The sequence below is a fragment of the Camellia sinensis genome, unplaced genomic scaffold (assembly GCF_055761805.1).
Source record: "Camellia sinensis isolate YWXY unplaced genomic scaffold, ASM5576180v1 Unanchor1, whole genome shotgun sequence".
Taxonomy (NCBI): domain Eukaryota; kingdom Viridiplantae; phylum Streptophyta; class Magnoliopsida; order Ericales; family Theaceae; genus Camellia; species Camellia sinensis.
This window is the reverse complement of record NW_028128987.1, coordinates 27,487,707-27,508,655: the sequence shown is the minus strand read 5'-3', so window position 1 is coordinate 27,508,655 and position 20,949 is coordinate 27,487,707. Positions and strand designations below refer to the sequence as shown.

At 34.9% G+C, this 20,949-nt stretch overlaps 1 protein-coding gene across 2 annotated transcripts in view; it reads right to left on the bottom strand.

The window, feature by feature from the left end:
• LOC145814233 (2-oxoisovalerate dehydrogenase subunit beta 1, mitochondrial-like) overlaps positions 1 to 14,151 on the bottom strand; it is a 28,935-nt gene extending 14,784 nt beyond the window's left edge. Inside the window, exons 1-6 of one of the 2 annotated variants that reach the window (XM_082910799.1) lie at positions 13,740 to 14,151; positions 7,875 to 7,986; positions 7,601 to 7,636; positions 7,408 to 7,467; positions 7,264 to 7,321; positions 7,083 to 7,180 (exon numbers count right to left, since the gene is read on the bottom strand). In XM_082910799.1, coding sequence (XP_082766925.1) covers positions 7,083 to 7,180; positions 7,264 to 7,321; positions 7,408 to 7,467; positions 7,601 to 7,636; positions 7,875 to 7,986; positions 13,740 to 14,017 — 642 coding nt within the window. In that variant the 5' untranslated portion in view covers positions 14,018 to 14,151. The remainder of the gene's footprint in view (positions 1 to 7,082; positions 7,181 to 7,263; positions 7,322 to 7,407; positions 7,468 to 7,600; positions 7,637 to 7,874; positions 7,987 to 13,739) is intronic. The other variant, XM_082910800.1, reaches the window with a different exon arrangement.
• Positions 14,152 to 20,949: the final 6,798 nt, after the last annotated feature.

Sequence of the window (20,949 nt, the reverse complement as noted above, 5' to 3'; positions counted from 1 at the left end):
AGGTGAAGTGGAGGTGGTAGTGGTGTAGTGGGTTAGGTTTAGTGGAGTAGGTGAGGTGGTAGTGGTGGTAGGTTTATGGTAAATTCTAACAGAACTTGAACCGAACTACGTAAGGCCTGATTCCCATCTTCGGGATACGTAGGCAACTTCATCCTAAAGTTCGGTTGTAATCAATTCTAGCTCAATCGTCCTGTCCATTTTGTTGATCAAGTCATCTTTCTCTGTTATTTACCTGAGGGTTTGGTTGTCACCTTACTTTGAGAGAAAAGTTGGGTACAATGCAGAGTAGTGGTATTCAATCAAGGGGCAATTATGATCTTTTGATCCAGCATTATACATTTTGAGGATTGATTCCGTACGTGTCAAGTGGTGATCCTTTTCGAAAATGGTTTTTGAGAAGTTTTAATAAAAGTTGATTTTGTTCAAATTTTACCTTTTACAACTTAGACCATTTTTGGACTAAAAGGAAAATTTTCAGCGCTCACAACATTAATTTCATTGATTTCAAACTTAAAGTTCTCCAAATCTCTGATACAAATCAAAGTTACTTTTATTACAATCAACAAAAAAACTTGAAAAAAAAGGTCGAAGCAATAGACTAGTGGCATAGAAGGAGCAATGCATGACAGCTAGACAGCACTGACCGACCTCTTTTTGAAGCCCAGCCGGGTCTAGGTGGTGGCCCAGACCAGTGCAGATGCAGCAATGCAAAAGCTGGTCCTTTGTCCTAGCATGTCGCGGCTATGTTTTGAGTACTGTTTGTACCAAGTGCCTTTTAGTATTTTTGAGTTGTTTTCATTTCATTTTCCTGTTATCGAGTTACATTTTACATATTTGTCCGGTTGTGGGTCGTTATCCGATTCAAGAACGAATGCAAGAGCAGGTATTCACAGTTTTAAGTCCTGTACAATGCTACCATTCATCACATGCCGTTCATCACACATTATGCGAGGTGATCATCCAAATTGGTGGGTCCAACCTCAATAAAACAAAAGAAAAGTCTTCCAATACAGCGAGTCTATCTGAAGCTAGTGTTTAAACTACAAAGGAAAAAGTAATAAAACAAAAAAAAAAGAGGAACTTTGTTTTTTTTGTTTTGTTCCGATAATTCGTAAGTTGTTCTGTTATATTATGTGCCGGTATTCTGTCCTATACCCGTACTATCGAGTTTTTATTGCCGGAATGCGTTTCCGACGAGCAACCGACCAGGTGATCGACTAGTATTGCTTTGTCTTGCGTCCATTTTGTGTCTATTTTATCAAGTTTTGTTATTTCATCGAGTTTTGATTTGTGTTATAATCAGTGAGAGGCTTAATTTTAGTTCGGAACTGATTGCCTGCTCCATATCGACCCTTAAAGTACCCATTCGATTCTCATTGAACAAGTCGACAAACATCCTTCCTCTATTCACCCCTGTTTTCCTTGCCAAAGCCATCTCCTTTGTCCCCTTGCTTTGAACTCCTTCTATAACTCTAACCTTGGCCTCCATGCCTATAGTGCTTCTCTTGGGTTCATTGCAAATGACTTTACGAAGCATGATAGCTGTATCTGTCCACCCACTACCATTATTCCCCGCCGGAATAATAATGTTGCCTCCCTTAACACCTCCCTCCCATTTCGACAAATCAACAAAAACACCCCTACCATTGGTATACTTGTGTAAACAAAACACAGCAGAACTACTCTAATACTTACTAAAGAAAGAGCCTCCTTTGTAAAGCTTCCCACAAGCTGAAGAACTTTCGCTGCCCAACTTACACCTCCCAAATCTATCTTCAGTGAGAAGCTTTGTTGTCGATTCCTCTCTATAATCTCCACTAGACTCCCTCTAGATCTCTCGTCAGTCTGGATAATGATTATCTTCTGTTCGATCCTCAATTCTGAGGATAGCTCTCTATACTCTCTCATGTTTCATCTCTTGATGACTTCTAAGGTCATCGCTAGTAGATCATGCACATTAACATAACTGATTAACTACAAGGGCATCGTTATAAGAATGATCATGATAGACAAATCAATGTGATTAAAAAGAACAATACTAGCTACAAGAAAACTGGTTGACTCTTGACACTCACCCGACAGTTATCCCATTTCTTACTAAATACACATGTTAGTGTCATGACAAGTAAAATTATGCAATGAAATGTCCAATTTATGGATTAACTTACTTAATCATATTAAGTCCAATCTTATTTAATCAACACACACTAGGATAATTCAATAAAAGAAACAATCTGAAATCAATAACCATCAACAGGGCATCAATAACTTGCCAATAGGGCAAAAAACATGGTCTCGCCAACACATACCGTGCCCAAGCCATAAATAAGGACATAATAGGTCCTACCCTGATCATGCCCCAGGCTCCCTCCAAACTGCATGTCAAAAAGGAACTCCATCCTCAACCGCAGGAGGCTACTACTCCTCTAAACTGCATAGTGTCCGGAGGTCTAACTTGTAGATAATCAGATCCACTATTTCCCTCAAGCGTACTGGATCACAATAATGGCTATAAGCCTATAACCCAGGCCACGCCCAAAAAACAACTAGGTATACTAAATACCAACACAGTTATTTAATACTTAGTTAAGTTTCATTTTTCCACACTTCAGAATATTTTTCAACACTTAGCCACCTTCTCAATAATTCCCCTTTCTAGCTAACCAATTGCCCCTATGGCTATAATACTAAATATACTCTTAGTGTGAAATGACCAATATGCCCCCAAGGCACAATTTTACCAAAATTACCCCTAAGGTGTTAATTACCAAAATGCCCTCAATGCCTGAGATCACCAATTTACCCTTCATTAATCCCAAGTTAATTTCCTACGTGTCAATTTCAATCAAATAATCCAAATATTCCCAAATGACTAGTTTACCCCTAAAGAGTAAAAATTATCCTTCTGCCCTTATAAGTACCAAATTCATTAAATAATCCAAATAACTCATAAACACAACTAAACCAAACCAAACCAAGCCAAGCCTTAAGTCCCATCAAATGGAGAACTCATAAACACAACTAAAATAATAAAATAGTCATTGAAACATGTATTTTTAAGAAACTAGAAAACAAAACTAGGGTAAAAATTATGGGAAAATAGTAAATCAACTCTAAATCACACCGTCTTTTAGACTAACTCATTTTAACCCATGCTTATTCTAACTACACCATTTTCCCCAATTTCTCAACACTTCAAATATTTCTCAAAAATTTCAAGTTGTCCAAAAATTATATTCTTTACATCAAAAATCTTAGAATATGACACAAATGACACTTTTCGAGATTTGAGCAAAAAGCCCCAAATTTATTAAATATTGTATTTCATGAAATTAAATGCAACATGACTATTATATTCTAAATTCATGAATTCGACCAACTAAACACTTTTCAAGTTTAGAAAATGAAAATCTTAACTAACTCAAAAACTAATGCAAAGTTCCATAAACTAATATGTCTATTTCATGGATTTAAATAAAAACAACTTAAATCATGCTTTTCATACCAAATCATACCATTAACTCATGAAATCAAATGATTAACTTGAAATAAGCCCTAACACGTTGTTTTAAGAAGAAAATGAGAAAACCCCTATCTTTACTTGAAGCTTTCAAAAATGAAGAGAAAAAGGTAGTGCAACTAACCTCCAATGAGGATAATGGCTCCATGAACACCAACCAAAGCTCCAAGGTGATCTTCAAAGTGTTTTTACAACTCACTTAAAACTCACTAATCAACTCACTTAGTGTATGCAATGGCCCTCAACAACTCAAACAAGTATTAAACCTAATAATGAATCAGCAAAAGAGACTTAAAGTGCACAATAATGGAAGAGAAGAAAATGGGAGAGAAGACAATGTTTTCTCTCTCTAAATTAACACCCAACAACTCTAAACTAGCCTTAGATTGATCCTAGGTTAGCTACTAACTCAAGTTTCAATCAATGGCCAATATCAAGCTTGAAAACCCTTTAAATCTCCACCCTAGGTTCAAAAATCAGATTTTTATTCATATATATCATTTATGTATAAAGCTTGGTCAAGCCCATGTGACCCCCCTTTCCCCAATTGTGAAAGGGGTAAGAATGTGTAAATAAGGAATAAGGTTTTGTTCACCCTTAAAGAGGAAAGTCACATGCTAGGCATAGGGAAAATAGAGGGCTGGTTTTATTACTGAATAAAGGGTTTTTCTATGTAATTCTTATAGTGCTTATAGTCTCCCTTGTTCCCATTTACCAAACAACTCAATTTTCTATGTAAACTACACAATTTTTATATGCTTTATGTACTACAATTTCACGAAATTCACAGGGTCAACTAAAATAAATAAAATTCACATAAATAACACAAGAATGATAATTATAGGACCTGGAGCATCCACCTCTCAAATCTCAAATTGGATCAGACATGTGCACACATGAATCAAGCCAAACTACCCATCCAAATTCCCAATTCACTAGAATGCTACCAAATTATTAAATAGCACTATTTTAACTTATTAACATCTAATACTGAGCCCAGTGAGTCCATCTCTTGGATCTCATGTCAGTTTGGGCCTGGGTGCATGCAACTCAAGACAGTTGCTACACTGCCTTTCTCAACAAACAATTAAATTCTAATTTAAGAGGATTGACTCTAAGGTCACATTAACATCATCTACTGGGCCCGGACGGTCTATCCCTTGGGTCCTGGGTTGGCTCTAGATTTGGTGCATGCAAACCGAGATAATCGGATGTGTAGAAAATTAACCGATGGAGGTTTAAACTAAAATGAATAGGAAAACTTGTGGGCTTAATTAAACTTAATTGAGGCTCAATTACATTAATTAAAGGTTCAAATTTACCTGGTCATTACACCTGAGGCCTTGCTTGGCCTATATAAACACCCATTTGGCTAAAGAAAGAAGAGTACTCACTACCTTGCCAAAAGTCTGCCCAAACACGCCCTTAACTTCTCTCTACCTCAATTGAAGGCTGGTCTTGAAGCTTCTTGAGCTTCCATTGAAGCTTTGAGAGGGATATTTGAGTTGTGTTGATTGCTCTAGTGCTATTCCCTCTTGCTTATAGCTTGGGAAGAGGTAAAACTTCATTTTCTAGACTTTATCACCTTTTCTTTTCTTTTCCTTTCTTTATATTCAAACAACTCTATTCTTCTATATTGTTGTAGTTTTATTAGTCATTGGTTGTGTCTTGGGCTTGAGTAGTTGAGATTATTGTCAAATCCCATTATTATTGATGTAGATTCATTGTCTTCCTTTCTCTTCATTTTCTCACACTTTCTTGGTAGCCAAACATGCATTTTCCATATGATAATGGTTGAATCTATCCTCTCAAACTACTATTCCATGGATTTATGCTCATTTTCATGCTTAGAGGGTAGATTTTGATCATTCTCTACTTTTTCTTTTGTGTTTGTAGCTTATTTCTCTTTGATGAGAGTTGAATCTACTCCCTTCTTCGGATCATTTCATGGATTGAGGCCTTTGTCTTGCCTTTAGGCAAGACTTCTGCCTCTTTCCATGCTTTTGGGGGTAGATTCATCTCATTATCTATCTCTACCTCTTCTTTTTCAATCCTTATGTTAGTTAGCATTTGTATTATGCTCTTAGTGTAGTTCTCGTGATGATGGTGGAACCTACCCTCCCAAATCCATTATATCATGGATTTAGGCCTTTATCTTGTTCTTTGAACGATTTTCATGCTTATTTCCATGCATTGGAGGTAGATTCTAACCATCTTCTATCTCTCTCTACTTGTTTTTTGTCATTTCTAGTATTGTTGTTGTATCTTTAGCTTGGCTCTTGATAATGGTTAAGATCTACTTCCTTTGAATCTAGTGCTTCTTGGGTTTGAGCCTTCATCTTGCTCTCTGAGTGAGATCTTGACTTCTTTCCATGTGTAACAGGTAGATTTTGATCGTTATCTATCTCTTTTCTGTCTTCTCTTCTTATCTTGTACTTACTAGTATGTTCTTAGCTTAATTTGTGCATCTAGACTAGGCCCAGTTTATTGCGTTTTAGAGATGTTGTCGCTATCTTGTTATGTTGATTATACATGTTAATGTGATTCCCTTTGCTTGAGATGATTCACATGACATTCTAGTGGCAACCAGGCCTATAGGATTCATTTTTATTAGTTTTATTGCATTTGGTAGAGTCATGCATCTGGGATCATGCATCTTTTTTCTTTATTTTCTAATCCATTATGCTTTTGGCTTGGTGTGGAGGAGTACAAAGGTGAGCTTCTCTCCTTTCTTTTGCATCTTGCTAGTGTTTTCTTTCTTACTAAACATGCTACCATAATGCTATTTGCTGACTTGAGATATCTCTATGTTTGCTTGTTGATTGGAGGGCACTTTGCCTCAGTTGGAAGCATTCTTATCCTCCCCATGAGAGTTTTCTTTTCTATTCTTTGAAAAACTCTCAACAAAACATTTTTCGGTAGGAGGATAGAACCTTTCCAAAATAGGTTAGCAAATAGATTAGCGGATTTTCTGCAAATTTCCAAATCTAGACCCTCATTAGTTTCACACTGCACATTTCTTGTGAACAAAACGGGGGTGACCTCTTGGGCATGCAATTGGTATCCCACAACATGCATAATATTTGTGTGCCAATAGGTGTGATAGTTCGTCAAAAACATTAACATCATTGAAGATTTGGGATAAAGTTAGTGTCAATAGTTTAAGGGGGTAATTGTTTAAATTGATACTTCAAGGGGGTACAATGCCATAAGTGCAACAGTTTGAGGGGGCAAAGTGATTTTTTCCCATAATTTTCATCATTCAATAATTTGCATCGAATGAAGTTAGTACTACTCTTACTGTGCATCTTTTTGCAAATGAGTCACATTTTTACCATCTCTGAAGAGAAATGCATGTTGACATTACAATTCCTAATATTAATCACGTAGGATTTTGTTTTATACTTCTATCTATGTTTCTTTTCCCATGAAACTATATCTTAAAATCCTTGCACAATCTAGTTGGCATTGTGGAGCATTGCACAACACCCACTAGGGAATGAGTTATAAACAAAAGGAGCATGCAAAAGCAAACTAAATGCCTTGGAAGAAGAAAATATACCTTGATGCCAGGAACATGACAAAAGAAAGCTTCAGGGGATTGCGAGTGATAATGCCCACCATGACCCACAGCTCCATATGGTGCTCTTATAGTTAAACCTGGTAAATCACTAAAGAATCCTCTATATGCAATGGAAACATAACAAATTTGAACTTGTACAAACTATTTTACTTAAAATTACCTCCACAGTTAAATTGATTGCCACTCCGATATCTGAATTTAGCAGCTTCATTAACAATCTACAAAGTACAAGCTTAATTAGCCAAATATCAGCGGTGAGGAATCTGAGGATGCAGTATAACTTAGAACCAGGGATGATGCATGCCTGGTCAAATGCTGGATAGATATAGTCTGCAAATTGAATTTCTGCGATCGCTCGATTGCCCTACCATGTGAATTAACGCAAGTTGCATTTATCAGTTGAAAAAATTTTAGAAAAGAAAAATAAACGAATCAAACTTGATGGAGGGTTTTAATGAGAAGACTGTATGATAAATCCACAAAAGTTTTGAGCTCACCGTTGCAGCCAAACCGATCCCAAATCCAACGATGCCCTATGTGTGATAACATCAGTACAGAAGTTACCAAATGTACCAAATGGGAAAGATCCATAGCAATCAAATTATAGGATGAACAATGAGGCTCTCTCTATCACTCAACCATGTTGAGTTTGATGTTATAGAGAATCAGTTTCCAACCTAGAAATTCTTAATGAATGTTTAGTTTTAAATTTTAGAAATACTTGGACATGAATCTGCAGATCAGAATGGGTAGCATCTGAGATAGAATTACCTGCTCACAGAGAGGGGTATTAAAAACTCTGTGTTTGCCAAATCGATCAGCTAATCCTGTTGTGCATCGAAACACTCCGCCGAAGCTCACATCTTCTCCAAATACATAAGCACTGAGAGGAATATAATCTATATGAGTTGAACAGGTATCAATTTACATGATAAAAAAACTGTACCCATGCAAGAAAGCTGACTTTCTTCTGAACTAGACAATAGGGTCAAAAATAATACACCAAATGCTTGAGTGAATAAATTGGGCTCACGTGCAAATTTGTTGAAAAATTTTGGGAATAAATTGCCCATTTGTTTTGCCTGATTTTTTCAAAAGACGCACCAAGATTACATTTAATAGGCTACACCGACAAAAAGATGTTTAGACAATCATATTCTATCAAGTTTTCACAATTACAACTTATTAGTTATATATTTGAAGCTAATTCTTATACATTTCCATCGGAAAACTTGGTTGGGTTTCAGACCAGGGTTTGGGTGTCCATGGTAACATGATTCAAGACCCATTTGGAGATCCATGTAATTTAAATTCAAACCACCTTATCTTTAGGATAAGTATGGATAGCCTACTATCCCATCTTATAAAGAGATGTGGGTGGTTACAACTCTGAGACATGTCATATACATTAGATAACGTAGAATGGTGCGTGGGTCATTAGAATATTTCTCTCAACTCTCTATCTCTAATTCTCTGTCATTAGAGAACAACAAAAGCATCTGTACTATGGTTCGAGAGGGTGCTATTCATACCATAGTACCACTCCACTGGGAAGGTTTTGTTCATGATTTAGAAGCACGTGATTCACCTGTCAGGTTCTTGGTTTTAGATTCAACCTCAGAAGGTATGCCTGAATCTGTTATTTCCGCTACGTATTAGTTTTCTACGTTGGTATCAAAGTTGTTGAGGGTCTTTTTGTGCTTTTTCATGCATGAGTATAATTTTGGAACATTTTTTAGATTAGAAAATCACTCCTATATGCAAATTTTCATCAATGATTAGGCATTCCATGCAAAAAAATGGTAATTTTTCCTAACATGTCAAAATTGCCTAAATTTTTTACATGTTGTAGCTCATAAGATTATAATAAAATTTTGGAAGGTTTCGTCAAAAGTTATTAAACCATTTAGAAGAAATTTGATGTCAAAGAATCAAATCTCGTAACTTTGACTGTATTTTTCTACCACATACTTTGTTTTTTCAGTTATGAATCTTACATATTTGTAAAGCTTGTTCCAAGACCTTTTTGATAGCATATGATTGGCATGATTTGGGCTTATGGATTCAAAGAAAACTCAAACCCTAAAATTAATATCCCATGCACATTTGTTTCCTTTCCCTGTATGTAGATATGGCAGCTAAGAATATTGTGAAAGACTTGACTAAGCGAGAGAAATTTGATGACGATAACTATGACATCTAGTGACGTAAGATCCAATATCTCCTCAATGAGCATAAATTTTTCAGCACACTCAACCAAGTGATAGTCTGAGCAGGGCAATACAACTCAAAATTGTCATGATCTTGAAGCCTCTCAGATTTGGAATAACAAAGATCGGTGCACTCGCTTTACCATGTTAAGCAACATGAAAAATGACTAGATTAGTGAGTTTGAGAATTGTTTGACTGCACTTGAGACGTGGGAACCTCTTAAGAAAAAGTTTAGAGTCACCTCTTTGTCTTCCCTATGTACTCACTCTCCTAGCGAGGATCACTCTACTCAATCACTTGGTTGCCTAGGCTGGGAGTAAGGGCTAGGCATATCATTAGAGGATTGTGGATCGAAGACTAGGATCATGAGTTCGTCAAGGTTGCTTTGTTGTCTTCCCTGAAATGACAGCTCCACCTTGACCAATCTTGAGGGGACATTGACCTTACACTCACGGCTGCTGCATACATGATACATGCCCTGAGATATCATACCTACCTACCTCTGCAACTCCTATGAATCCTTCTCAAGGGCTTGAATCATAGGACACATAGTAAAGCTGATATCACCAGCTGTTGAGTTGACGAGAGCTCGCCACTTATCCATAAGTTGCTTGAGCTCCAATACTCTTGGATTCTATATAACAATATCATGAATGCATCCACATAGCAACAACACTATCAATCATATCATAACATACAACAAGATAGGAGCTCTCGCCTATCCTGGTTGCACTTACGCTAAGGATCCTAAGTACCAAAAGAGAACCAAGCATATTGATGTGAGGTTTAACTTTATTAGAGCATTGTGGCACAACGGAAGTGATCGTGGAACACATTCCTATGAGTCGCAAGTAGGTATGGCAACGGGGCGGGTTTGTCGTGCCCTGCCCCCATCTTGTATCACATCGGGGGTGGAACAAATCGAGGTGGCGGCGGAGGCAAGTTAATTTTGAAACTATAAAAATAAGAAAATTAATAAAAATTAGAGATAATATAGTATATTGAGAATAATTATTTATAATTAATTAGAGTTAAAAGATGTACGATGATAAATAAATGAGCGAAACTGAGACCTCGTTTGGGAACAGGCTAATTTAGTAACTTTTTGGCTATTTGGCTAAAATATGAGCTAAAAAAAACTAGTATGTTTGGGATGACTTTTTGGCCTTTTACGAAAAGATGTGCAAAAAGTAGAGAGAAAAGAAAATCTTTGACTTTTTGGTATGAGTTGTTGGCTTTTTGGCTAATTCAGTAACTTTTTGACTTTTTGGCTAAAAGAGAGGGTTCCCAAACGAGGCCTGAATATTAAGTGTAATATTTTAACATTTTAGTCTTACTATATTGAAAAAATTAAAATATATACATATAAATATATTTAATAAATAAAATTAAGACCGGGGGGGCAGGGTACGGAGCCGAGGGAGCAAAACCCATTGATGCAACACACGCAGGTTTGAAGCAAGTTTAAGCTAACTTAGGGGTAGGTTTAATGAAATAATACTAAGCGTTGTTTAGGTTTTGGTTATGAATGGTTTGGGCTTAAGGAGATAACAATTTGGTGACAAAATAAAGACTGTCTATGGGTTGCAGGTAGTAATTTATGAACAATGACAGAACAGAAAATAAGAAGATGAAAGAAAATAGGAATCACTCCTAGAATCCCTTATGCATCACCTCTAAGGTTTGGGTTGCATCACAAAAACCGTAAAGAGGCTCAAAGCTCTGGAAAATTATATAAATTCCGATTGTTATTATATTAGAAGCAATATATAGCTTTATATAGGATTATGAGATTTCCTTAGCCAACTAGAACCAAGAAGGAAACTACTAAAACCAAAAACAGAAACTACTACAAAATTTGACTTCTAAAACCTATTTAATGTCAAATAAAACTCATAATAAACATATTAAACCAATACCAAGATCCATAGGTCAACACACAACGAACCAGCATAATCCAACACATGCCAAATCAAAACTTGAGCCTTAGAAGCATCTTTGCCACGCAGTTTATAGACTTGCTACCACTTGTCTCCATCATCTAACTAATTTATTCTAGTTCCCAAGTGGATCATCTAACACATGCCAAATCAAAACTTGAGCCTTAGAAGCATCTTTCCCACGCCGTTTATAGACTTTAGTATTATGTTGCCACTTGTGTTGTCTCCATCACCCGTCCTTGCTACACTTCCTCATCGGGGCAGGGTATGCGGGAGCGAGGCGAAGCGAAGCAGGAGAAAATTGGCATCCCTAGTCACAAGGTTGCAAATCCTTTGACTAAGCCCATTCCGGATATATTTATCTTAGGCTAGGTTTGGCATCATCTAAAAAAGTCAAAAAGTCACTATCCTATTTAAGTCGCATCATATTATTTAAGTCACATCACCTCTCTACCACATCACTTCAAACCCAACTCATATTTCATAAAAAGTCAAAAAGTGCACTTATTTAGAACATCCCAAACAACCCCTTAGTCATGTCAGGACTTTAGAACTTCATAAGTGGTGATACTTGTGTATGTTACCGGATTCAGTTGATCACTTACCTCATCTATTGACTTTTGGGGGATATTTATGTTATTAGTATTAATATTTGTTTTTGTTGTACATGTATGCTCACTGCTTATGAATATGGTTTGTGAGATAGCAGACACAAAAAAGGTTGATTAGATGTCAGCAAGTGAGATTGGCTCATTCACATGAGCAATCACCCTTGGTGTTGGATAGCGAGTAAGGATGAGACTAGTGATTTATAGTGGTTGGAGCCAAAAAGGGCTTAGATTATCCACTATATACGTAATCTTGGTTGGAGCTAAGATGAGGTCTTGTTATAGACCGACCACGGATGCTAATACCTACTTTCCATGTTGTGCCTATTTTGGATAGTCAAATGTGAGATATCATTTGGCGCTTAGAAGATAAGCAAATAGAGCATTTGGCTTACATGCTAGAAAGCGACTTGTGTGCCTAGAAGTGACTAGACTAAGATTTGTATGGTGTATAGAGTATAATATCACTCTTCAAAAGGGTTACTCCACAATAGCATGTATTTACATTACATGCGTTTGATGATCAGTTAGTGAAATGAGAGGGTGGATCCCTACTTTCTCACGGTATGAACCCCATAGTTCATCATTGGTAACCTCATTGTGTGCCCTTTGCAACCCTTGACTATGTTATGAGGTGAAAGGGTTAATGTTCGGCTAGTTTGGTGTATTATAGGTGGTTAAGGGATATTACTAGGAAAGCAGTCAATTCCAATTTAACTAATATGAGGGGGAAGGGAACATCACCAAGTATTACACATCTGCTATGTATTCATTGTCAACAACTCACTTTGCTCTACAAATTGAGTGTGAATAAACTACGAAAACTCGAGAGGATTGAGTATGCTTTATGAGGGATTAGAGATAGTTGAACCAATGTAACCAAATGGGTCCGGGGTACATAAGACGCTATTTCCATTTCTGGGTTGATGTCTCAACGTTGGCTTTGTTTTGAGTTTCTATTATAGAGTTTCCACATGCAGGTGTTCTCAACAGTGGCACAGTCCATTGCCTAGTATGAGTTTGTTCAACGGTTAAGCAAATTGAGATAAAGACATGGCAATGTCATGCCAACTCGTGAGAGTGGAAGATATTGGAAAACTGAGTCGGGTTGGGTGTCCATGGTGACATGATCAAGGACCCATTTGGAGACAACGGTAAATTGAATTCAAACCACCTTATCCTACGGATAAATATCCCATCTTATAAGGAGATGTAGGTGGTTACAACTCTGAGATACGTAGAATGGTGAGTAGGTTACCATAATATCTCTCTCAACTCTCACTGTTTTAACTCTCTGCCATTGGAGAACAACAAAAGCCTTTGTGTTGTGGTTCGCAAGGGTGATACTCAGTAGTATCGCTCCATCGCTAGAAAGGTTGTTTGTGATTCAAAAGCACCTGATTTACCCATTAAGTTGTTGGTTGCGGATTCAACCACAAAAGATATGCCCGAATCCTTTATTCCGGTTGAGTATTAGTTTCCAAAAATTTCCTATGTGTGAAAACCATCCCTTGGCATTGGGAAACAAACTGCAGCTATGAGAGGAGAGAAACCAATCAACCATGCAAATTTACTTTCTTTTTTTTTTTTTTTTTACTTTTTTCATTTTCTTCTTCTTTGTTTTATTTTTAATTTTTTTAACCCTTGCTTAATTACTTTGGAAAAACAAATCAAACGTATGTGATAAGAAGAGTGAGGTACACAGAGACAGTTACAGAGCAATAATCCCAGGTAGAATCTGCTGCCAAAAATATTGGAATTAAGTGGAGCGCAAATTATGGAGTAGAAGGTAAAAATGAATAGGCATATTGTATATAGAAAAGAAAAGAAAAGAAAAGAAAAGAAAGGGAGAGGAAAAAAGTAATTGACAGAGATACCGAGGATCAGAATGTAAGGCGATGTGAAGGGCTTGGTTGATAGCAGAGAAGAGGTTAATCGACTTCCCCCCAACCACACTCCCACTCTCACTTTCACATTCACTCTCTTGCTGCTGCTGCTGCTGCTGCTGCTGCCGGAGATTAATCTCACCCTCACCACCACTGCTGCTGCTGCTGCTGGTCCCCCGAATAGGAATAATATTATTACTGCTAGTCCTAGTCTTAGAACAACCCAACCTTGCAAATCTCCTCAAACTGTTGGCCATTTTTGTATACATTAATTGATGGTACTGGGAACCTCTGTGCGTGCACCCACCCACGATCACAGATTTCCCGAGTGGCGTGGCGTGGCGTGGCGTGGTGGTGCTATGCTAGTGTGCAATTCCAAATGGGAACAAACTCTTCTTATCTTGTTTTCTTCTTGGTAAAAATTCAAGACATCCCCGATTTTCTTTTTTCTTTTTTTTTTCTTTTTTTTTTGTAAAATAGCCTAAATGAATGAATTTTTTATCATACAAAATTTTTTTTACAAATATAAAATTTTGCTCATCAGTAATAATAATGACACTTGCTATTTTAATCTGGTATATACAATAATATGAATTTCTATAAAAGTAAAAAAATATATTTTACTCATATAAGTTTGTTTTCTATTAACTATTTAGTTTGTTTGGTTTTGATTTTTAAAAGATAGTTTTCAAAAAAATTTACTTTTTTATTTTTTGTATTTTAATATTTTCAATAAATTTTTTTAACATTTTGAGTAAATTTTTTTAATATTTAGACACACCTAACATCAATACACTTAAAAAGTATAATATTTGTGAATTTTTTTTAAAAAAATACATTAAATGCCAACAAATATTTTAAAAAATACTAAATTTAGTACATTTTTCATATTTTTGTGTATTTATTAAATTTTTAAGATATTTTTTGACAAATATTTTACTATTTAGATATATCTAAGAAGATGCATGTACAAAGGTAAAAAAATTCCGTAAAATTTAAAAAATATTCATTACAAACAAAAAAACATAAAAAATAAAAAAACTTAATTTTCAAATAACTGAATTCAGAAAACTAAAATCAAGCACACTAATTCATTTTCTATTGTAGTAAACATCAAAAAATATAAATATATATATATATATATATTTTCCATCCAAATAAACAAAACAGTAAAATTAAGTCTGTGGATCCACATACCTTGGGAAAAAAATCTGTAACGATTCACTGTTTATTATCATCGTGCCCTACTTGTTCCACAATTTTATTTTTCCTTCTAATTTCTATTTTGAAGATTCATATTTTAAATTATTTTTTTAAGATAAAATAGTGATAAATATATATTTTTTTATTTATATGACTAACGAATTATTGATAAAAATAAGTATTATATGAAGGAAAAATTAGTGAAACGTTCATCTCTAATTTTGGATAGTAAGAGGGATCCAACATGTTTTTGTCAAGATCTCTTAATAATATTATTAGAGAAATTGGTAAAATTTCTCTGTAAAAATTTACAAATTTTTCTATGAAAATATTAAGAGACTCTAACTACTATAAAAATATTGTACGCCCTTTATGGCTCCGTTTGGGATACACATTTGGACTAAAATAGTCCTATAGGACAAAATTGGCTATTTTAGTCAAATAAGACAAAATGTCACATCTGATCCATAATCATTTTATTTTTTCTCTCACAAAAGTCAAAAAATCTAAAAAGCCTATCTCAAATAAGACTTTTTTGTCCCGGGCTAAAATAGTCAAAAAGCCAACTTACATCCCAAATGAAACCTATATTATAAAATCCTAATATCGGATATCTTAAACTAAAGCCCCTTTATGATAATAGTAATAAGAACAAATTACAAATATATCTATTAAAATTTGTTTAAAATACGAATTGGCCCCTATAGTTTTGAAAATTATAAATACATTCTTATTAGAATTTTTTATTTAACAGAATTAATAGAAAAAATAAAACTTCTAACTACTTTTCTGTACAACAATAAAATTATATAAATTGTTAATTAAAATATATTTCTAACCTTATTAAAATTTGTTAATTAACTTAATAATTTATTATTAAACAGGATAATTTGTTATGCAATTATAAACTTTAAGAGGTAGAATGTAATTTTAAAAATTATATAGGACAATTCGTATTTTAAATTCAAGAGATGTATTTATATTGTAATTTCATATAAATAACAAATGCATACATATGGCCTATTTTATCAACTGAGTTAAAAGTCAATTTTTTTACTTTTTGACTTTTTTTGAATCACGTCACATTTTTAATTTTTTGTACCTTTTTTCAAAGAAAGTCAAAAAATTGAGTTTTAACCTACTTTTCAAAAATAGGCCATATTGTTTTTTAGGTAATAAAATATTCTTTTTTAGGTAATAAAAAAATTTATACATAATGATGTGACTCATTGTGAACCATTTTAAAAATAAAATACCATTGAAATGAAATTTATTTACAATAATATTATTCCCATAACATTCTTGTCAAGTTTAATATATAAATCGAATTTTTTATTTGTAATTTGCTCTAATAATAATAGAAAAAATTATCACTCAATGGTAATTTCAAAAAAATTATTGCAAATATATAAAAAAATATATAATTATAATTATTAATATTTATAGGTTAATAGATTTTTTTTTTTTTTTAAACAGATCTGATCTGTTATTTATAGGTTAATAGTAATTATTATTAGTATTATTATTATTATTATTATTATTTTAACAGATCTGATCTATTTTTTGTAATTATTATTCAAATGCAAGCAACACGTGGGACTTGCTTGGTTTGCCTCGACGATGATGCATAAATAACGGATTGGTTTGACAAGGTAGTTAAAAATTAATTTTTTAAATTTTATAAAAATTTATAAAAAATATAAGAAATAATAGGTCATAAAATGAGTTACAAGTTAAAAAACAACTTTCAAATATTTTTCTGAAATATCCCAATATATAAATGCTATAATAATAGGAGGGTGTTGAATGCCCACTTGCACGTGGCTCTCCTCGTGTATCTCGTTTCTTTGTTTCCTAATTGCTGAAAAAGTTCTCATCCACGCTGATACCCTATTTCTTTTCTTTTCTTTTCTTATTTTTTTTTTCTTTTTTTTTTTTGGCACTCATTTGCACAAATTTACTTGGGTAAATTATAGAAAAATGACAATAAGTTAAAAGAATTGCAAGTTAATGGAAGACAAAAATAATAACAATAGAAAAAAATAATTGAAAAAAGGTAGGAAGTTTTGTCAAATTTCAAATTTACTCTTTTCTTTCTCTTCACTTCTTTCCTTTCAATGTTGGCCAGGCCAACACCGTCGCTGACATCACCTCAAAGCCCCACCACCACTGCCACCCAACCATCTTCATCCATCCTCCGACCACCACAACCCCTCCCTCAATTTCCAATCCCCATCATTTTAAAACCCTTCCTCCCTCCTTTTCTACTACTCTGGATAACCACTACTGCCGACGGCTAGCACTCCCAACCCCTTCCCCAACATCATAGTTCCGCCCCCACCCCACATCTACCCCTAATCACCACCGTAAACAAAAAGAAAGATTTGGATCCGAGGTGGATGACAATGACAGTTGTGTCGATGGTAGTGGCATTTCAGATCATAACCCCAACGACCTTTGGCAACTAGATCGTCTTTCTCTCTCTCTTTTAGGGTTTTGATTTTGAGGGCGGCGACGGCGGAGGGTAAGGGAGGGATCGTCGACAATTGGATACAGTGGAAGAGGGGTGTACTTGTTTTAAAATATTTCTAACTCCCAGAAAAGCAATTAAGTTGAATTAATAACATTTGATAGTATTTGTTTTAATCTGTTAGCTAAGACTTTTGAGAGGATTTTGTAGGTAATATAAATAGGTTAGCCCCTAGATGATCTTCACGTTCCAAAGGAGCTCCTCAATCCCTTTCAAATGGAACATTCGTTGTTCCATGGACAAACTTATCTTCAAAAGTGGAAAACAAGAAAAAGCTTCTTGAGAGAATCGCCTATCTTAAACTTGCTCCAGAAGTTAGCATCTCTATCAAGTCTAAGAAATCAAGTTGTAAGACTCTTATGAAATTGTTGGTGTGTCCATTGATTATTGCTTGGCCTAGCTTTAGTTTCTCCTTGTATGTTAACCTACTTCTTAGACTTTGTATAGAAGCTATGCTTGTTTTTTCCCTTCTCGAAGGGTGTGTTGCCTCTGGGTGTGTAATGAACCTCACAGTAATATCTATTTTTTTGTATATAACTTATGACTTTATCTACCAAAAAAAAAAGAGACTAATTGGCCGAAATTCCTTGATGTTTGCAAGGTTTTCCTTCTTAGGAATTAGTGCCACAAAGAACAGTTCAATCCTTTTACCAGTTTGCCTTTTCTATGAAATTCCTCCACAAAACTCATGATATCAACTTTCATAAATCCCCATCCTTTTTGGAAGCATGTTGAATTAAATTCATCAGGCTCAAGAGCTTTGTTACCATCACATTCCTTGATGATAGTCTAAATTTCTACTTCAAAGAAGTCTTCTCAAGTATTTCAAATGAATGGCTTGGCTCAATTGTCTTGAAATCACCAGAGAGTTTTGGTCTATCCTTTCAATATTCAATGAAGGCATTCCTCAAGTAGTTAGACACCACCTACTTCATCTCCATGGGATTATTATAGCTAATTCCATTTACAGTGATTGAATCCATTAGATGCCTATTATGTTTTTTGGTAGCGATGATGTGGAAATACCTGGTATTTCGTCACCTTTTAGAGCACAGTTCACTCTAGACTCCTATAACCAAATCCATTCTTTCATTTTTCTTAACTTCCATACGTCCTTTTTGATTTCCTTTCTTCTCGTTACTTCAACATCTTGTACGGATCTCAATTCAACAATCAAATCCAAGTAATGCAGTTCCTCTTCAATGGCTTTGAGTTTACTGTTTACATTCCCAGAGACATAATAATTACATTTCCTTAAGGCCTCTTTAAGTGCTTGCAATCTTGTGTTTATTCTATAGCATGCCTAGCCTACCACTTATGTGTTTTCCAAACCTTTCTCACCTCTTTCAAGAAAGATGGGTGCAAAACCTAGGCATTAATAAATCTAAAGGGTTTGGGTCCCCAATCCGTATCATCCTCCATCAAAAGAATTAGCAATGATTAGATAGCAACCTTGGTAGCCCCCAGAGTTTAAATTTGAACCATTCTAACCACTCTTGACTTAATAAGAATCTATCTGATCTACTCCATCTATCATATTCCTGTGAGTTGCACCAGGTATATTTTCTTCCTAACATTGGAGTATCCACCATTACAAGGTTATCGATAAAATCATTAAATTCATTCATTTCTCTATCTCTCCTTATACACCTTTTCCTTTCATCAATAGCTCTAACCTCATTGAAATCCTCCCTAATGCACCAAGGTTTAAGAAAAACAGTTTTGAGGTTGGTTATGACTTCCCACAAATTCCTTCTTCTCACACTCTCATTATGTGCATATATACATTAGCTATAACACAATCAAGTTGATAATGTATCATCCCTGAAAGAATGATGACATTCTTGTTACTGCAGCAATCCACTAGGTCAAACACTTTAGATTGCTATACACACAATAGCCCTCTCGTATTGCCTTTAGCATCTGCTACCATAAACCCCACCAAATCACCAAGCCAAAGAGATCTAACAAATTGGTCTAAGATGTTTCATCTTTTTGTTTCTTAAAAAAGTACCATATCCACCTTTATAAGTTTGAGAAAATCTTTCACTCTTCTTCGTTTTTCAAACCTCCCCAATCAAGACATAATCTTCAGTAGAACAAATTTTTCCCTTACCTCCTAGGCTACTCATTTAAGTACCCCTTTCCTCATTCCTTTGAGCTAACTACTCCAGGTCATTTTACTCCATTTCCACAATTCTTTCAGCTACTTCCGTTTCCTTACCTTCAAAATCCACTCTCAAAGCTTTGCCGATTTGAATCATAGCTTGAGCTTTATTCATTAGATGTCTTCTCCTACTAGAGGAGCTATGCTGCGATACTAAAAATGAAATTGTAGCTATAACCGCCCTAAAAATTGCCCCATTGTGAAACCATTTCTTGACCAAGCTATGGCTTGTCCTGAACTTCTCCTCAACTTTGCCTCTATTGTCATCTGTGTCTCGCTCTTCTCATTGCTTATCCCTTCATGGTTCCTGTAAATCTCTTTATTTTGATGCAAGTCTTTCCTTTCTTGGTTCATTCGAATTATAGCTTGAAATGGGCCACTTACTTCCAATGATCAAATCTGCGTCTAAGGTTCAATTCCATTGTTTAGGCTATATCCCAACCCATTTTGCCAATCAATCCTTTGATCTAATCCATTGAAAATATCTTCAAATTTGGCTCGATCCAACACCGGTTCAAAATACCTTGTTAATCATCTCTATGTCTTTTGTCAATACTTTCACTTTACCATATTCTAAAGATGTCATTTTGGGTGTAGTCTCCCCAATCTCCACTACTTTTCCCCATACTTTACTAGTTCTTTTGAAGTTAATGCTATTCCAGAGGTTGAATCCATAACAACATAGCTAGACAAACCTTAAATTAGAGATGTAATAATGGCTCGGCCCAGGCTCTAGCCGACCCAAGCGGGCCTCGCAGGCTCCTGCCTTTTTAGAGGGCCGGGCCATGGGCCAAAGAGTAGGGCCTAGGCCCAAGCCTACTCATAATGGAGCCTAGGCCCAAGCCCAAACCCAAGCCCACTCATAATAGGGCCTAGGGCTTGGGCTCAAGCCTTAGGCCGCGAGCCGGGCCTAGTCGAGTTTTTTTTTTTTTTTAATATATATATATATTAGGAATAACAAATAAAAAAAATTATAATAGAGTATTTTAGTTAAGATTAATGAGATTTTTTGTTTGGTTATGTAATGTTTCATGGTGATATTTAAATTTAATTATGTATGACTTATGTTTTTTCAATTATAAACTTATAACTAAAAAAATATGCAATTATGTAATTTTTTTCTTTCAAAATGAATAGTTATATATATATATGAAAATGAAACTTACAATATTAAATTATTTATATAACATTTTTTGAATGAATAATTTTTATTTCAAAATGAAATAAATAATTACAAAAATTGATATTATTAAATAAATTAGGTGTAAATTACTGATGATGGTAGAGCAATTGTATCACTA